Raw genomic sequence first — 19,077 nt, forward strand, 5'->3', positions numbered from 1 at the left:
AGGAATCCAGAGTGGTGTACTACATACTTAAGTTTCTCCTCACAACAACCCTGTGAAATAGGTTAGGCTGAGAGAGAAGTGACTGGCCCAGAGTCACCCAGCGAGTCTCATGGCTGAATGGGGATTTGAACTTGGGTCTCCCCGATCCTAGTCCAGCACTATGCCCAGGACTCAACAGTAAAGCCTCATGGTAAACCCATGATAAAGCCTGCTGTCTGAAAAGCCTCCTGCTGTTTTCGGACTACAACTCCCAGCATGCTCAGCCACAGTAGCCAATATTCAGGGATGATGGGAGTTGTAGCCAACATCTGCAGGAGGGGCAAAGTTGTTCACCCTGGTCTACACTGACTGGCAGCGACTCTCCAAGGTTTCAGGCAGGCTCCCTCCCAGCCCTATCTGTGGATGCTGCCAGGGAGTGAACCTGGAGCCTTCTGTGTGCAAAGCCAGAGCTTGATCGCTGAGCTCTGGGTGCTCTGGATGAACATAAGGAGCTCCCAAACTCAGTCACACCTTTGGTCCATCCAGCTCAGTATTGCCCACAGCACTGACCAGCACAGAAATGTATTCAGAGGCAAGAAAAACAAAGTGTATGCAGTGAAACGCTAATATTCATGCATCAGTTAGAAAGATTTATGCACATTTATTCATAACGCAGTACACAAAACTCTGGCTCCCAATCCGCTCAGAAGGTAACAAGGGTAAAAGCAAGTCAAATCAGAAGTTGTTGTTTCAGAGGATTTTATGTTTTGCACAATGAGGCAGATTCTCAGGTTTCTCTGCAGTTTCATGTGTATGATTTTTACTCTGTATGAGTTTGCTCATGTACAGCAAGGCTTGCCTCCCTCCTGAAATTCTTTTGACACTCCAAGCATTCATGTGGTTTCCCCCACTCTCAGCTTTCCTGGGATCTACCCTCAGTAGAGAGATTATCTACTGAGATGATCTCTGATCTCTATCCAGGAACACACCACTCCTTCGGGTTAGGCTGCCACCAGTTGAAGAGTGATCGAAAGCCACTGACCAGGCTTGGACACGGCTTCCACAACCTAGAACTGTCCGACTTGAGACTTACAGGCACTGTACAGCCAGAGTCCACACAACCCAGCTCTAGACAACAAGATTTTATTCTGAAAACAACACAGCAGTAGCAAATGACCTTACGGGGCACATGGGGAAGAGTTTTGCAAATAACACTCCAGAACCGGTTAAATCAGACAGAAGCCACTTCTAAGTATACGAACTTTATTAAGATACAAGGGTTGCACACACAGAATAAGGAACTGGGGGAAAAGAGGGTGGAACTGGGAGTAAAGAAAGGAATACAGGAATTCAAAAGGAAATACAAAAAGGATTTACTAACTGACTAGCCCTGAGTTTTACCTTAGTCTATCAGTAGGCAGGTCTTTGGCTGAGAGAGCATTAATCTCTACTAGGGATGTGTGAACCAGTTCGAACTTGAACCGGTTCGAATTTGAACCATTTGGTTGCCCACAAAACCCAGCTCTAGACAACAATGTGCTATTCGGAAAACAACTCAACAGTAGCTCATGACCTGGGCACTTTCCAGATTACACGCTACAACCGTGTCACTACTGTCCACTAAGTGTTTCGAGATCACAATCCCTGCACTGTCAAGCAAGGCGCTGTTCACATTTCCAATGCCTTCTCTAAAAATAATAATAATAATAACTACTAACTAACTAGCACTGAGTTTGACCTGAGTACTCTAGCAATCTGCCACCTTAAGTGGTGCAGTGGGGAGATGCTTGACTAACAAGCAGAAGGTTGCCAGTTCGAATCCCCGCTGGTGTGTTTCGCAGACTATGGGAAACACCTATATTGGGAAGCAGTGATATAGGAAGATGCTGAAAGGCATCATCTCACACTGTGCACGAGGAGGCAATGGCAAACCCCTCCTGTATTCTACCCAAGACAACCACAGGGCTCTGTGGGCTCCTGGAGTAGAAATCGACTCGATGGCACACTTTACCTTTACTTTACTCTAGCAGTAGGCAGGTCCTTGGCTGAGAGAGCATTAATCTCTGCAGCTTCTCCCTTTCTGGACAGTAGCAGCAGCTGGTGACATAGACTGGGTAAATTCACAGTCAGGTCATGACAAAGAGGTCAAATTTCTAGATACACTAAATGACTGTGCCCTAGAACAGTTGGTCTTGGAACCGACCAGAGAGAAGGCAACCTTGGACTTAATTCTGAGTGGCACCCAGAATCTGGTGCGGGATGTCAGTGTCATCAACCGTTTAGGGAACAGTGACCATAGTGCCATCAAATTCAGCATACATGTGGGAAGAGAATCACAAAGGAAGTCTAACACAGACATTTTGAACTTCAGAAGAGGAAACTTATGGAGTATGGTGAAAAGGAAGTTGAAAGGGAAAATCAGGACAGTCGCTTCGCTTTGTGCATGGAGTTTACTCAAAACCACAATACTAGAAGCCCAGTTAGATTGTATACCCAAAAGGAGGAAAGGTACCAGTAAGTCCAGGAAGATGCCAGCATGGCTAACGGGTACTGTCAAGGAAGCCATAAAAGGGAAGAAGACTTCCTTCCAAACTGGAAGGCCTGTCCAGATGAAGAGAACAGAAAGGAACACAAACTCTGGCAAAAGAAATGCAAGGCAACAATAAGGGAGGTGAAAAGAGAATTTGAGGAACATTTAGCTAAAAGGATCAAGGGGAATAACAAAAACTTCTTTAAATACATCAGAAGCAGGAAACCTGCCAGGGAGGCAGGTGGACCATTAGTGAAAGGGATTATTAAGGAGGGATATGGAGGGAGTGAAAGGGATTATTAAGGAGGATATGGAGGTTGCAGAGAAGCTAAATGAGTTCTTTGCGTCTGTCTTCACGGCAGAGGATACTGAGCATATACCTGTTCCTGAACCAGGCTTTTCAGGGATGGCAGCTAAAGAACTGAGCCAGATAGAAGTGACGAGAAATGATGTTCTAAACTGTCTGGAAAAACTGAAAACTAACAAATCACCAGGGCCGGATGGCATCCATCCAAGAGTCCTCAAAGAACTCAAATGAGAAATTGTTGACCTCCTTGCTAAAATATATAACTTATCCCTGAAATCAGGTTCTGTACCAGAGGACTGGAGAGTAGCAAATGTAACACCAATTTTCAAGAAGGGGTCCAGGGGTGATCTGGGAAATTACAGGCCGGTTAGCTTAACATCCGTTCCAGTCAAATTGATGGAAAGCAGCCTCAAGGATAAAATTGTAAAGCACATAGAAGAACAGGCCCTGCTGGGAGTGAACCAGCATGGGTTCCGCAAAGGTAAATCTTGCCTGACCAAACTTTTGGAGTTCTTTGACAGTGTCAACAAGTGTGTGGATCAAGGTGATCCAGTTGACATAGTATACCTGGTCTTCCAAAAAGCTTTTGACAAAGTTCCTCATCAAAGACTCCTGAGGAAACTTAGCAGTCATGGTATAAGGAGACAATTACATATGTGGATTGGTAACTGGTTCAAGGACAGGAAACAGAAGGTAGGGATAAATGGAGAGTTTTCACAATGGAGGGAAGTAAGAAGTGGGGTCCCCCAGGGATCTGTACTGGGACCGGTGCTTTTTAATTTATTCATAAATGATCTAGAAGCAGGGGTAATCAGCGAGGTGGCCAAATTTGCAGATGATACCAAACTCTTTCAGGTAGTGAAATCCATAACCGATTGTGAAGAGCTCCAAAAGGATCTCTCCAAACTGGGTGAGTGGGCGACAAAGTGCAGTTCAATATTGGCAAGTGTAAAGTGATGCACATTGGGTCGAAGAACCCCAACTTAAAGTATATGCTGATTTGATCTGAGCTGTCGGTGACTGACCAGGAGAGGGATCTTGGGGTTGTGGTAGACAGCTCGTTGAAAGTGTCGACTCAATGTGCGGCAGCTGTAAAAAAGGCCAATTCTATGCTAGGGATCATTAAGAAGGGGATTGAAAATAAAACTGCTAATATTATAATGCCCTTATACAAAACTATGGTGTGGCCGCACCTGGAGTACTGTGTACAATTCTGGTCACCACATCGAAAAAAGGGCATTATAGAACTGGAAAAGGTGCAGAAGAGGGCAACTAAGATGATCAAGGGCCTAGAGCACCTTTCTTATGAGGCAAGGCTACAACACCTGGGGCTATTTAGTTTAGAAAAAAGACGAATGCGGGGAGACATGAGAGAGGTCTATAAAATCATGCATGGTGTGGAGAAAGTGGATAGAGAGAAATTCTTCTCCCTCTCCCATAACACTAGAACCAGGGGTCATCCCATGAAATTGATTGCCAGGAAATCTAGAACTAGGCAACGGTACTTTTTCACACAACGCATAATCAACTTGTGGAATTCCCTGCCACAAGATGTGGTGACAGCCAACAACCAGGATGGCTTGAAGAGGGGTTTGGATCACTTCATGGAGGAGAGGTCTATCAACGGCTACTAGTCGGAGGGCTATAGACCACCTCCAGCCTCAAAGGCAGGATGCCTCTGAGTACCAGTTGCAGGGGAGTAACAGCAGGAGAGAGGGCATGCCCCTTTCAACTCCTGCCTGTGGGCTTCCAGAGGCATCTGGTGGGCCATTGTGTCCAGGATGCTGGACTAGATGGGCATCCTTGGGCCAGATCCAGCAGGGCTGTTCTTAAGTACCTGCTTGCGTGGAAGCCATGATGGTACTCTTCACAAAATAGTGGGTTCCTTGGCTCCTATTTCATAGTGATTAAAGAGGGGGAAAGCTTCCCTACTCTTCCAGAGACAGGCAGTTCTTGGATCCAATGGAAAGAGTCAGCGCAGTTCTGATGTAACTCTGGTCTTAGGCCAATCAAGGGTTGAGGTTTCCCCTCCAAACTGGAGGTTCCTCCTTCTTAATGGGTCTGAACTTCAATGTCTTAAGTTCGGTCTGCTTGGAGCTTGTTCCCAATTGTGGAAAGGGAGTTAGGCCTATAGCTGGATGGCCCTGTTGCCTGAATGGCAAAAGCAAGAATTGTCCTCATTCAGTTACAAAAGGGAGGGATGATGTCTCCCATTCAGAGCATGCAGGAAGTATCAGGCAATCTTGAGCCAAGATGGAGCTCTGCATTTTACCACACTCGCCAACGTGGATTCTATGGTGTTTAGTAAATTGTCCTCTCCTTCTGAAGTTCTTTCCACACACAAAGCATTTATATGGTTTCTCCCCAGTGTGGATTCTATGGTGATTCTTAAGGTCTCCCCTCGTGATGAAGCTCTTCCCACACTCAAAGCATTCATGCGGTTTTTCCCCAGTGTGGATCCTATGATGTCTAGTAAGAGCTCCCCTCTCATTGAAGCTCTTTCCACATTCTAAGCATTTATGTGGTTTCTCCCCAGTGTGGGTTCTATGGTGTATATTAAGTTCCCCTCTCGAGTTGAAGCTCTTTCCACATTCCAAGCAATGATATGGTTTCTCTCCAGTGTGGTTTCTATGGTGTATAGTAAGTGCTCCTCTCCGGCTGAAGCTCTTTCCACACTCCAAGCATTTATGTGGTTTCTCCCCTGTGTGGGTTCTATAGTGTAAAGTAAGGTTTCCACTTGTTCCGAAGCTTTTTCCACATTTCAAGCATTTATGTGGTTTCTCCCCAGTGTGTGTTCTCTGGTGTACAAGTTGTTCTCCCTTTGTTCTGAAGCTCTTTCCACACTCCAAGCATTTATGTGGTTTCTCCCCAGTGTGCGTTCGATGGTGTATAGTAAGGTGTCCACTCCGGCTGAAACTCTTGCCACACAACAAGCATTTATGTGGTTTTGACCCAGTGTGGGTTCGATGATGTATAGTAAGGTATGCACTCCGGCTGAAACTCTTTCCACACTCCAAGCATTGATGTGGTTTCTCCCCAGTGTGGGTCCTGAAGTGTAAAGTAAGAGTTCCCATCTGGCTGAAGCCCTTTCCACACTCTAGGCATTCATATGGTTTCTCCCCAGTGTGTGTCCTATGATGTATATTGAGATCTCTACTATGTCTGAAGCTCTTTCCACACTCCAAGCATATATGTGGTTTCTCCCCAGTGTGGGTTCTATGATGTATATTGAGATCTCTACTATGTCTGAAGCTCTTTCCACACTCCAAGCATATATGTGGTTTCTCCCCAGTGTGGGTTCTCTGATGTCTAGTAAGAGCTCCACTCTGCCTAAAGCTCTTTCCACACTGCAAGCATATATGTGGTTTCTCCCCTGTGTGGGTTCTATGGTGTAAAGTAAGACCTCTATTCAGGCTGAAGCTCTTTCCACACTCCAAGCATTTATATGGTTTCTCCCCGGTGTGGGTTCTATGGTGTATAGTAAGATCATTATTCTGGCTAAAGCTCTTTCCACACTCCAAGCACTTATATGGTTTCTCCCCAGTGTGAGTTCTATGGTGTTTAGTAAGATCTTTATTCTGGATGAAGCTCTTTCCACACTCCAAGCACTTATATGGTTTCTCCCCAGTGTGAGTTCTATGGTGTATAGTAAGATCTTCACTCCTGCTAAAACATCTTCCACACTCCAAGCATTTATATGGTTTATCCCCAGTGTGGATTCTCTGGTGTATTGTAAGTGCTCCTTTCCGTCTGAAGCGCTTTCCACACACCCCACATTCATAAGGTTTCTCTCCGGTGTGGATTGTTTGATGTCTAGTAAGGTTTCCCTTTGTGCTGAAGCTCTTTCCACACTCCAAACATTTATGTGGTTCCTCCCCTCTGTGATTTCCCCCTTGAGGTTTAGAGCTTGGTTCTGAACTGGAGCTTTTCCTGCTTGGAGGGCACAGACTTCTCTCTTGTTCTTTCTGCAGTATTTTTTGGGTTGCCTGATGAGAAGAGGATGATCCCTTCTTGTTCTTCCATTTCACTCCTGTTTTTAGTTTCTGATGTTCCTTCTTTCCCCCTCTTTTGCCTCCCAAAATTCCTCCACTAGGTTTTCCTTCATTCTTCCCACTCTCAGCTTCTGAAACCAAGAGAAAAACACTGGTCAGAGTCTTGGATAGAAAAAGAGCCTTAAGGAGAACCTATGAGAAGCAATGGTGGAAATGCAAACAAGAGGCTGGCATCTTTTTCCATGTTTGATGGCCATGCGATTATGCCTTAAGCTACTGGACTGAAATTAAGGACAGAATGGGATAGTTCTTGCAAATGGGATAGTTCTTGCAAATTATTATTATTGTTGTTGTTGTTATTATTATTACATTTATATCCCACTCTTCCTCCAAGGAGCCCAGAGCGGTGCACAATACAAATGCTAAGTATTATTCTTGGCGGTGGTGGTGGTGGGGTACTTCTGTGAGCATCCTAAATATAGGTCATACCTGTTCTTCTCTTGATAACGTGTCATGTGTGACAGTGATGTTAAGGGATGCTGCTTGCTTCACTGCTTGTTACAGGGAGAAAATAATCTACTCCCCATGAGGCTTAAAGCTGCCCGGGGGCTGCATTGAGAGGTCTACCAAGGTTTTTTAAATGCAACAGAACTGAACCCCGATGAGTTTGGAGGTGAAAACCCTCTTCTGCGGGGGAAATCACATTGCAAAGCTTTGCACACATCTTGGGGTTGTGGTGGACAGCTCACTTCCATGATGCCTGGCTAGTGGCCACTGTGGTTGGAGGATGGTACGAATAGCAGCCAAAGGTAATAGGAGGGCCGAAGATCTGCAGCCCTGGTCTAGATCTAATTCTTAGGAGCTATTGTTTTGTCCCGACTGTTGTGTATTGTATTGCTGTTGGCATATTTTGCTTTTAATCTCGTTTTAATCTTTGTAGGTTCTCTGTATGGCCTATGGCTGTAATAAATTGATTGACTGAATTAGATGGACCAAGAGTTTGATCCCATCTGAGGCCGCCTCAACTCTTCAGGGTCAGTCAGAGAGAGTCTCCTCCAGGTTGAGTTTGATTTCATGCATTAAAAGTCTTCTCCTTTCCCCCCACAACAAAGTGATGGAGGAGGTCAGAGATGCTTGGTTCAACGCCACCAATGAGTTCCATCGCTGGCTGCGGCGGTGCCTGAAGCCAGATCTCCCAAGTTCTAGTTTGGCATGGACTGCTAGGCGTGTTTGAATGACCAGACAGAGGGCAGGTTCATCCTACCTTGGAGCTGTACCCAGCTGCTGACTGAAATTGGCCAAAGACCTCTCCTGCCCTACTGCTGCCCACAGGATCACTTCCTCCTGCTCTGACCTTGGTCTTCAATGAAGACTGGCTAAGAGAAGAGACCTCACCTATCAATTTAGGGAAGGAGGTTTCTCCTAAGCCTTGTGAACAAGCCTTCTCTATTGCACTGGTTCTCTGGCTCATAAGCGGATCAAACTCAAGACCTGGGCCATATTCCCATCAGGTTCTTACTGAGCAAACCTGGCTGATCTCTCTCTCACCTGGACTTCAAGGAAAGGAAAAAAACAAAGGAGTCTTACCCAGAGAGGCCAGATTCCCAGCATTCGTCTCCATGACTTCTCTGTGCAGGGCTCTTTGGGCTGGATCCAGCAGCGCCCACTCCTCCTCCGTGAAATGCACAGCCACTTCCTCAAAGGTCACCTAGCCAGGAAAGAGGAAGGAAGCCTTGGATACCGCACAGAGCGCAGAGTGATTCTTTCCCTTTGAAGCACAATCCAAAAGAGTCGTTCAGGAAAGGGTGTGTGAGGAGGGCAGAGGTAAAGGTGTTCCCCTGCAGGCTAATCAGTTATGACCCGCTATTTTAAAAGTTTGCGCGCCATCAGATATCAGAAGACAAGGTCGTCATGTTCGCCAGCAAACCCATTATGCATAAATAGCAAATTAATGGAGTTAGTGTAGTGCAGACAATGCAATATACATATTTTTAGGTCATCTTTCAGGCGATAGTTATCTGGAAAGAGCAAACTAATTCCATCATAACAAATGCTCAGAGACCAATTTTGAGATTCCTTTTTTCCTCAGGGGGTGGATATGTTCCAGCTGCTATTAAGGTCTTTCAAAGCAAGGTCATTTCACAGCTTCTTTATGGCTCTCAGATCTGTATATAGAGTGATTTTCGACCACTTGAGAAGTTCCAGTCTAAATTTCTATTTTTTCAAACTACTGAAGAAATTTTCAACCTATTGAAAAAAATAGGCTATTTGAGGGCATGCATTTATAACAGGGGTATAAAAAAACCCTGTTGTGTGTCCAATGCTAAGTGGTGACTGGAAGCAGGCCTGTTAAGCTTGGAGACCAAGCCTGGATCTATATTTTCAACTTTTGATTGAAACTGATCCATTTTCCTTCTGGCTTAGTGCCCTTAAACCTTAAGGATGGATATCCCTCTGGATGTATTTAGTCACTGAAAAGACAAAACCATAGGGCTTGTCAATGGAATATCTACTCCCTCTAATAATGATAATGCCAAGGCGATCCTCAAGCAGCATAATTCTGATATGGAACACCAGATAGATCTATGCCAGGCATCAAGTTATGTGATGTTGGCACAGCGGATCAGGTCAAGATTACACCTCCTCAGGAAGAAGCGCTAAGAAAGGAACAGGTCATTTCCCCAGTTAACGAGTATGTTAATGGCTGGCTCAGGGCGTGGGAAGCTAGTTTGTTTACATCTTAGCCACCCCCAGTTATTCTAAAAGACAGGACTGATAAACTTTGAGGTGTCCATTTCGCTTCTCCCTACAAAGGTTTTTCAGACCTTTAGGAAACAACATAGGAAACATAGGAAACTGCCATATACTGAGTCAGACCATTGGTCTATCTAGCTCAGTATTGTATTCACAGACTGGCAGCGGCTTCTCCAGCGTTGCAGGCAGGAATCTCTCCCAGCCCTATCTTGGAGAAGCCAGGGAGGGAACTTGAAACCTTCTGCTCTTCCCAGAGTGGCTCCATCCCTTGAGGGGAATATCTTCCAGTGCTCACACTTCTAGTCTCCCTTTCATATGCAACCAGGGCGGACCCTGCTTAGCTAAGGGGACAAGTCATGCTTGCTACCACAAGACCAGCTCTCCTTTCCTAGCCTTTGTTCAAGAAGAGGTTCACTCCTCACTTTTGAACAGAACCATGTTGCACCACCATTTTGATCCGCCATCTTTTTCCTATGTCTTGGCCATTTTGCCCAGCCTTGATGCTCGCGCCTGCTTTACTTTTACCTCCACACTAGCCTTTTCCCTAACCCATTCTCTGTGTACAGCACTCCTGGCTGCGAGATCCTGGTCCTTAAAAAAAAAATTTCCTGGCTCCCAGACCCCTGCTTGGTCCCTGGATTCCCACTGCCTGTCTCGGAGGAGAGAAGCCTCGTGGTAATGACTGAGCTGCAAGGGTTCACACCGTTCCCCTGGGAAGGAGTATATAATCCCTCTTCTCAAAGCCCTACTTCTCTTTTTCCTCATTTCTCCTAAAATCCAAATCTGCTCATCTCTCTCTTGCCAGCCTTGAGTGAACTTAAGTAAGAAACTCAAGCCAGATTGCCTCCTTGTGAGCTTACTTTGTAACTTGCTATTTCTATTAGTTAAATATTGTTGCTCATGAACCATTATTTTCTCTTTCTGTACATCGAAAAGCCTTCAGTAAACCTCTTTTTATCTTGAACTTTACCCTCTCCATTCAGTTCTTTCTGTGACCCAAGCTTTCAACAAATTTATTCTGAAGGTGGGCTGCTCCATTTCAAGATGGCTAATTCCTCCACACAAGCCTAAAACGTAGCCTTCCCTGCGAATTCCTGAGGAGCAGTTCCATTAACAACCGACAGATGTCCAAGGAAAGAGAGCTTCTTCCAGGCCCAGAGGGCTGCCCAAGGAATGGAGCTCCTCTGCTCATCCGAAATCCTCCTCCCCCAACAACCCCTCCCCTACCTGATCCCGTCTTCGTGAAGCTTCTTCTGCTCCCCCAGAAAGAAGAGATGGATGAGGACGGCTGGGCAGTTTCATTCCAGCATCTGCCAAAGACAAAAAAGCGACAGGAAGGTGGAGGAGAATGAAAGAGAGAGAGAGAGAGAAACGAGTAGAATTTTTTAAAAAACCTTTGCATGTTGGCTTTTTGGGAATTCAAAATACAGATACAATATCAACAACTGTCTTAACTCATTGTGCTTTTGAACTGCAGGGGAAGAGGGTCTATCCCCAAAAGAGACTCAAGGGGAATATAAAAGCAGGGCAAGTATTTCAGAGGCCCCCCTCCAGCAAGTCTATCAGAAAGGCAAACGGGGCAAGAGATTAAAAGAGGAATGGGGCAGGGAAAGGCCTCCCAAAGAAGGAGTTTCCGACACCCCCTCCCTGGATGGTTTTTCCAAAGTAAAGATGGGTGGAGAGCAGAGCTGGCCTTGCAGTAGTGAGCATGAATGGGTGCCTGTTGCTAAGAAGGTTCTGTCCTGATTTGGCTTTGGATGGGCCTACACATCCAAACATCCAAATGACTACACATGACTACACATGAGCACTGTAAGATGTTCCCCTTCGGGAGGGGGCTGTAGCTCAGAGGCAGAGCTTGTGCTTTGCATGGAAAAGGTCCCAGGTGCCATCCCTGGAAGCATCTCCAGACACGACTCAGTCAATGTAGGCAAAACTGAGCTACAGGTGAAACTCGAAAAATTAGAATATCGTGCAAAAGCTTATTAATTTCAGTAATGCAAATTAAAAGGTGAAACTGATATATGAGATAGACGCATTACATGCAAATCAGGGACATTTGAGCATGTGCTGTGGCAATTCCTTAAAATTATTATTTTTTTTTAAAAAATGGCCACTGAAAAAATGGCCACCGCACATGCTCAAATGGCCTCTGTGAGGCCTGGCATGGTCTAGGGCCTCACAGAGGCCATTTGAGCATGCACTGTAACCATTTTGTTTTTGGCAGCCATTTTTAAAAATAATAATAATTGAAAAATGCCCCCCCTTCAAGTGGCACCCGGGGCACATGCCCTGCCTGCTCTACCCTAGATACGCCCCTGGCATAACTAGAGAATTAACAGGCCTCTTTAGAAGGTGGGTTATTTGCTTTTTACCTACCCTGGCTCAGCTTGAGAAAGATAGCTGCCTATACCTCAAGGGCACCCCCTCAAGAAATCCACTACATACCATGGATGTTTGCAGCAGTCATGCAAAGAGTCAAGCAAGTACATTAGACAAAGATCACAAACAGCAGCTGCTTGAATAGGCATACTTAGTTTTGCTTCTTAAAAATCTTAATAAATACATTTATAAGTCCCTGCTGCAGAAAAACGGCCTACTTTCATAGACCCAGTTTGACATGAGCTGTGGGTGACTACCAGCCTCAGAAATGGATCCGCTTTCTCATATCCAGATACAAAAACATGAGTGCAGATGAGGTGCAGATAACTGACTGTCTGAATGTAATGCCTAGCTGAGGTGAAATTGATGTTTGCTTCCAGTGAAAGTGACTTATTTGGTTTAAGAAAAAAGAGAGAAAGAAAATGGCCAGTGGGCAGCACTTGAGGAATTTGGCACTCCGGCCCAATGGAGTTTCACTCTATAAAGCTATACTGAATTCATGCGACAAGCCAACTAAAAGAGCAGAACAATATGTTACTCAAGAGTGAGTGAGTGTGTGTGTGTGTCTGCGCACTCGGTGAGTCTTTGTTGGTAACCCCTTCACCCATTCTTTGTTGGTAACCCCTTCACGATGAGGTTTAGGCTTCTCTCTTCCAGAGTTCCCTTGAAAGAGAGAGCATGCTTTTGTGTATCGGCTTGTTTCCCAGCTGTGCCTTGCACTGGACAGACTCGTTTTTGGAGCCACACAGCGGTACAAAGTGGAGAGGGGACATGGCCGAGACGGCACGTGTACATTCCATCTCACAAGACTCCCAGAGACCAGGCAAACGGCAATTTGATGCAACACAGTAACAATGCAGTTCTAGAATGAATTCTAGGGCATGCTTGGGCAGTATATTCCAATGATTCTTTGCAGCTAGGAGGACAGTAGGAGAAGACAACATATTTACCAAAAAGTAAAAATAAAATAAAAGCCTATTTCCATTTCAGTTCATGCATGTGCCATAGAAAGGAAAAACAGACATGGTGCCCAGTGCTTGTAGCGGGGAGCATGTGAAGAGTGCCTCTCCTACCAGTAGGCACAGGGGTACAGTGGGGGAGCAGGTGGGAACACTTGTCCACCCTCTAAGGCAGGGCGGCTCAACTTGGGCCCTCCTGCAGATCTTGGCCTACAATCCCATAATCCCTGGCTATTGGCCACTGTGGCTGGGGATTTGGGGAGCTGCAGTCCAAAAACCGCTGGGATTAGGGGATAAATTGAGCAGGCCTGCCCTAAGTTCGGCTATGTGCAGGGATCTTTGAAGAGGAAAGATGTCAGCCTGGAGATGCTATTATTTCCACTCACTATTCATCCTTCACACAGATTGTGTAGTTTGGCCAAATTTTGTACGTAAACTCCATGAAAGAAGAAGCGACTCCAAAGGTACAAGCCCAAGACTGCTGAAACAGGAGATTCACAACAGGCTGCATGGGAGCATCTTGCCCAAACGGGTTCAGGGGAACATCAAAGCAGGCCACAGACAGCAGGGATATTTGAGAGAGAGGGAGAACAAGGGGGCTTCCGCCCCTACCTAGCAAGGCTGTACCTCCATCACCCTCTTGTTTGATCCCGCTAGGGGGCAGCCCCTGCCTGGTGTCCGATGGAGCCTCCTCTGCCTCAGGGAAATCAGGGGCCACTTCTGATGGCAGGTCTTGCATCTGAAGGAGACAGAAGAAGAGATTCTCAGGGGACAGGGAACAGGAGGAGAGGGATGAGAGAGGGAAAGGAAAGACCCAGAGGAAAGATCCTTATATCAAGTCAGACCCTTGGTCCATCTTGCTCAGGACTGTCTACACTGACTGGCAGCAGCTGACCAAGGGTTCAGGCAGGAGTCTTGCCCACCCTTACCGGGAGATGCTGCCAGGGGTGCAACTTGGGACTTTCTGCACGCAAAGCAGATGCTCTACCTGTAAGTTGGGCTATGGCCAGATCCCCAAGGAAGCCCCTGACCCATGAAGGAATTAAATTGAGTGGATCATCTCCATGAAAGATTTTCACATTCTTTGGCAACTTCTGCCTTGTTTTAGGGTCTCATCCTCGCTCATCTTCTCAGCTTTCTGCAACTCACAAGGGCTAAGAGAAGCCGCTTTCTCACCTGCTGCTCTTCTGGCTTTTCATCCTCTGCCCAACTCAGGAGGAAACCTTCGGCCAGAGCCACCGCCTGGGAAGTGGTCTCTGCTCCGCATTCTCTGACCCAGCTCTCCATCTCCGTGGGCAGGATGGTCAGGAACTGCTCCAGCACCACCAGGTCTACGATCTGCTTCTTGGTGTGCCTTTCCGGCTTCAGCCACCGGCAGCAAAGCCTGTGGAGTTGGCTGCAAACCTCCCGGGGTCCCTCGGCCTCCTGGTAGCAGAGCTGCCTGAACCTTTGATGCTGCACAGTTGAGCTGGTGGCGTCCTCTTCCACTCCAAACATCTTCTGCTCAGCTCTTTCCCAGAATTCCCTGCTGTTCCCAGCCTGGCTGGTCTCAGGGCCTTTTCTTGCTTCCCGGCCATCTGAGTCTTCCTTTTCTATCTTTAATCCCTGCTCCAAGGCAGCTCCGAAAAATATCTCCATAATGAGGGATGAAGATTACTGGCATCCAAATTCCATCTCACGGATCTACTCCCTGTCGGAGAAGGAGAGAAATGCTAAGAGTCGGAAAGCATCTGGAAAGCCAGTGTGTGGGGCAGGCAAAGGGGTCTTCCCTTGAGGCCCCCAGAACCAAGCCCTCAGTGCAGCATCCTTCCCTTCGGTCTGTCCCTGGTCACTCCCCTGCCCTCGGCTTTCCCACACCATGCAGCATCTTTGCTGGTTCCAAGCACCCCATCCTCCCCATCTTGATTTGGGCCTCAAAGGCCAAGGACAGGTGTGGCTGTGTGGTGTTTTCCCTTTGAGGAGGCCACCCCCCTGCCACCTCTCAGAGACTATTTGGCGCATATGGAAGCACTTAGTGCTTAGGAAGTGCTTAGGAAACACATGTGATAACAGTTTATCCCACCCCTACCCACCCCCAATATGATAACTTAATGCTGTTGGATGGTGTAACACTTGTGGTGAACTTGGGAGAGGAAAAAAATCCATCTAGGACCTTGGCAAGGTTGAATTAACAGCCTCTCTTTTACTTAAGCTGACTCAGTTGATATGCAAAATGGTTTTATAGGCGAAATATTTGGTTTTCCCTTGCCTGTTTTATCTTGAACAGCTCTGCAAGGCAGACTCAAGAATGCAGCAAGCCCCAAGTCAGCTAGTAGCTTCACTCTAACCACTACAGAACCTCAGGGGTATACTCGTGAGTCAAATGGGCCGTAACCCAAAATTTGGGCTTTTAAAAAGCCAAATCTGGCAACAGAGCCCCACACTGTGCTGCCAGCATGCTAGCACAAGGTCCAGCACTCAGAGAGAGAGAGAGAGAGAGAGTAAGAGAGAGAGTACGCGCATGCCCGAGCAGGGGTAGGCAACCTTCAGCATCCAGATGTTGCTGAACTGCAACTCCCAGCATTCCTAAGCATAGTTCAAGATGGCTGGGGATCCTGGGAGTTGCAGGCCAGCAGAATCTGGAGTGCTGAAAACTGCCTGCTCCTGAAATGATCAGCTGTCCAAAAAGACAGAAACTAGACAGAGGAAGAAATTCCCAGCACAAGGAAACAGGCAGAGAGAAAATGGCACAGGAAAGAAAGAAGCTGCCTTCTACCGAGTCAAACCCTTGGTCCATCTGCAGAAAGTCCCAAGTTGCACCCCTGGCAGCATCTCCAGGACTGTCTACACTGGCTGGCAGTGGCTCTCCAAGGGGTGGTGTAGTGGTTAGAGTGCTGGACTAGGACCGAGGAGACCCGAGTTCAAATCCTCATTCAGCCATGAAACTAGCTGGGTGACTCTGGGCCAGTCACTTCTCTCTCAGCCTAGCCTACTTCACAGGGTTGTTGTGAAAGAGAAACTTAAGTATGTAGTACTCTGGGCTCCTTGGAGGAAGAGTGGGATATAAATGTAATCATCATCATCTTCATCATCATTCCTAGCCCTGCTTGGAAATGCTGCCAAGCTTTGGAGCTGGGTCTCCTGTATGCAAAGCTGATGCTCTAGGGCTGAGCTAGGGGCCCCCATCAAATGCAAACAAGGGCAGGCAGCAGAACCTAGTGAAGGAGGGTGCAGAGAGCAGAGTTACTATAAGGAGAGCCATTTTTAAAACTTCTGTTGTTGCTGTATTTTTATCGACCTTTTGCACCAACTGTCCTAATGACCACTAGGGGCACTTGGAGTAGAGACAGTGAGTCAGGGTCTCCCTATCTGTCCCTACTCCATGACCCCTGAACTGACTCTGCAGCACTTCCTGTGCTGAGTCACAATCCTTCCTTTCCTCGAAGAGAGCAGATGGAAACATCTCTCTCTCTCTCCTTACCTATCCATTATGTAGTCCTTTAGATTAGAGATAGGTCTTTCCTGTCCAAGTGTATTTAACCAATAAATGTTTAGTGTTTAGTTATACAAGGATCTCCATGTGTTTTCTCTAAATAGCTGCAATATCCAAACCATCCTCTGCTACCTACTCTGTAACTGGAGTGTGTGCTCATTCCTTAGTGCTCTGCTGTTTTACCTATTGTGGGTAAAAATCAACAACCTCTAACAGTATTGCAAAGAGGAGGATGCAAAATATGCACATACCTTTGTGTCCAGACAGCTGTTGTTTTAGCGCTAAATAACAGCTGAACCGCCACTCAGGCTTCCCTCCTTCTGCGAGAGCCTGCAGTTGCAAAGCAGAAACCCCGACTGCGCATGCTCAGCAACCAGAATTCACTAGACATCTTCAGCAACCTAGAGGCAAAACGTCTACAGTTATGTTGCACTTGGGACTCATCATTGGTATAAACACTTACACGCAGCTTCATGTCTACAACCCCGGAAAAGGTTTGCAGATCGTGAAGTGCCTCTCGCCAGAGGAGAGGAGGAGGAGGAGGAAGGAGAGAAGAAGAGTTCAGAATTGTTGGAGAAAGAACTTGCAATAGCTTCATTCTCTGCAGCAGAAGCAACGTGCTGTAAATCTAGAGCAGGAGTTCCCTTACTCTTCCCTTGCTCCTTTGAGTCTGAAGCAGGGTGCAAGAGACCTCTAATCTGATTCCTGATAAGACTCACCTCCATATTCTTTGTATCATACAACTTGCGCTATGGCAGTGCATAGCATTAGTGTAACTTCACCACTTAGTGCAATTTAGTGTAACTTTACCATTTTTAGTAATAGTCCAATTTATGGTAACTGTTATAGTTTTTCCCAACCAGTAGTAGTAAATTTATTACGGTAGAGCTTGTATTAGCAATCTGAATATTTTGTAAATTATAATTGTATTACTTTAAATGTTAAGCTGGTCTAAGGACCGTAATAAATTTACTACTACTACTGGCTATAGTTTTAACCAGTCTTAATTTTAATCTTAGCTTTTTACCACATATGTAATTACTTTCAGCTACTATTACTATTTAAATCCCCCTTTTATCCTTTCTGTGCTTTTTATTATGTTTAGCGGTTTTAGTTTCCTAGTAGTGTAGCTTGTTTCTTTTAAAACTGCAATTATTTTAAATTCTAGCCTTTTTGCAACAGCTATTCATCATAGCTATCATCATATTTGCAATAATCTCTAGCAACGTGTAACCTTTCTCTAGTATTACTTTCATTTAATGTGTGATTTTATGCTGGTCTCTGACAGTAATAAAGGCTTATATATGTATGTATGGGTGCAAGATGTATGGGCATTGCATGAAAGGTTGAACGTGTTTTCACACACACACACACACACATCACGCATCCAGACTGCAAGTCTCCTTACTGGTTGCTGGAAGCGTTGGATAAAGTGCAAGATGAGCATAAAGAGGCAGCAGCATCAGGGGAAGGTGCAGGTGGAAAATGTCCTGGCATGGCTGTGAGGAGCACAGGCAGGAGCACAAAACAGTGGTGGGGTGGGAAAGAGGCCAGGAGGGTCTGCAAGGGCTCTTCTCTCCAGCCCCAGATTGCCTCTAAGTAAGTAAATTTGATTGGCGGTTATTGGCCAGCAATAGAACCAAAAAGGACAACAACTGCAACAGTCTTATCAACAGTCCGAGCTCCCCTTTGAATCAATCCAGGAGCTAAACACCCTGATGGCTACAGAACACAATTTCGCTACCATGTAGGGAATAGTAGAATCATTATCCACAAGCAAAAAACTAACTAAAAAAACATCAGGATGTCCCGGGGACCTGATCAACAAAGGAAAAGCCAAACAATGCCTAATACCCTGATAAAAACTACAACTGTCTCCCAGTCTCCCTGCAGTCTTTTCTGCAATGTAAAATGTCCCTGCATGTCTTTGGGGAGGTGGGGGCTCCTCCAACCCCAGATTGACTTCAAAAGCTCTCAGTTACCAGCGAGTGTTGAGCCGGGGAAGAGGAATGTCCTCCTTACAATTCATATCTTAATTATTAAAATTTATTTCCTTTCTCCTCCTGTCTCCGCCCCCCGCCCCCCCGCCTCCAACACGCGCACGCGCGCGCGCACACACACACACACACACACACACACACTTTCTCCTTTTTTGCTGGTTGCCTTTGCTTCAGCTCAGGGAGGCAAAAATGTAAAAACAGAGGCGGAGGAAATTGGTGTGTGATAAAATAGCACTTTTGGAGTGGGAAATAGTAGCAGAGTGTAACAGAACGGAAACAGGCTTGTTCGGTTTACTGAACAAAGTTATTAAGGTTTATTTCTTAGATATCCCTAAATTATAAACAGCATTCCTACTCTCAGTGAAAAATCATCCTAATAGATAACAGCCTCCAGCATCCAGTAAGACATACAAACTAACCAATCTGTCTACAGCAGGGATTCTCAACGTTGGGTCCCCAGATGTTTTTGGACTTCAACTCCCATAATCCCTAGCCCCAGTGGCCTTCAGTTGAAGATTATGGGAGCTGAAGTCCAGTAACATCTGGGGACCCAACGTTGAGAATCTCTGGTCTACAGAACTGACGTTTGCCTTGAGCATTCAGAACTCTACCCTCAGCCAGACACGGATATAGAAACGATGCATCAGAGGCCTAAGAACAAAGATGACGTAGATACACATAAATCCCAACAGAAATTGTCTT

The 19,077-nt window shown here is 46.0% G+C and overlaps 1 protein-coding gene across 3 annotated transcripts; it reads right to left on the reverse strand.

Moving 5' to 3' along the window:
- Window positions 1-616: 616 nt before the first annotated feature.
- LOC128338465 (zinc finger protein 420-like) lies at window positions 617-16,762 on the reverse strand. 3 transcript variants are annotated; one of them, XM_053280957.1, is made up of 6 exons: window positions 16,627-16,762; window positions 14,080-14,593; window positions 13,531-13,642; window positions 10,790-10,872; window positions 8,396-8,516; window positions 617-6,939 (listed from the first exon to the last, which is right to left on the reverse strand). In XM_053280957.1, exons 2-6 carry the CDS (start codon window positions 14,539-14,541, stop codon window positions 4,994-4,996), a joined length of 2,724 nt encoding a protein of 907 aa, XP_053136932.1. In that variant the 5' UTR covers window positions 14,542-14,593; window positions 16,627-16,762; the 3' UTR covers window positions 617-4,993. The 3 variants fall into 3 exon arrangements, with proteins under 3 accessions (XP_053136932.1, XP_053136931.1, XP_053136930.1); XM_053280956.1 differs by having other exon boundaries at window positions 617-6,936; window positions 13,516-13,642; XM_053280955.1 differs by having other exon boundaries at window positions 13,516-13,642.
- Window positions 16,763-19,077: the final 2,315 nt, after the last annotated feature.

The sequence above is a fragment of the Hemicordylus capensis genome, chromosome 16, assembly GCF_027244095.1.
Source record: "Hemicordylus capensis ecotype Gifberg chromosome 16, rHemCap1.1.pri, whole genome shotgun sequence".
NCBI lineage: Eukaryota > Metazoa > Chordata > Lepidosauria > Squamata > Cordylidae > Hemicordylus > Hemicordylus capensis.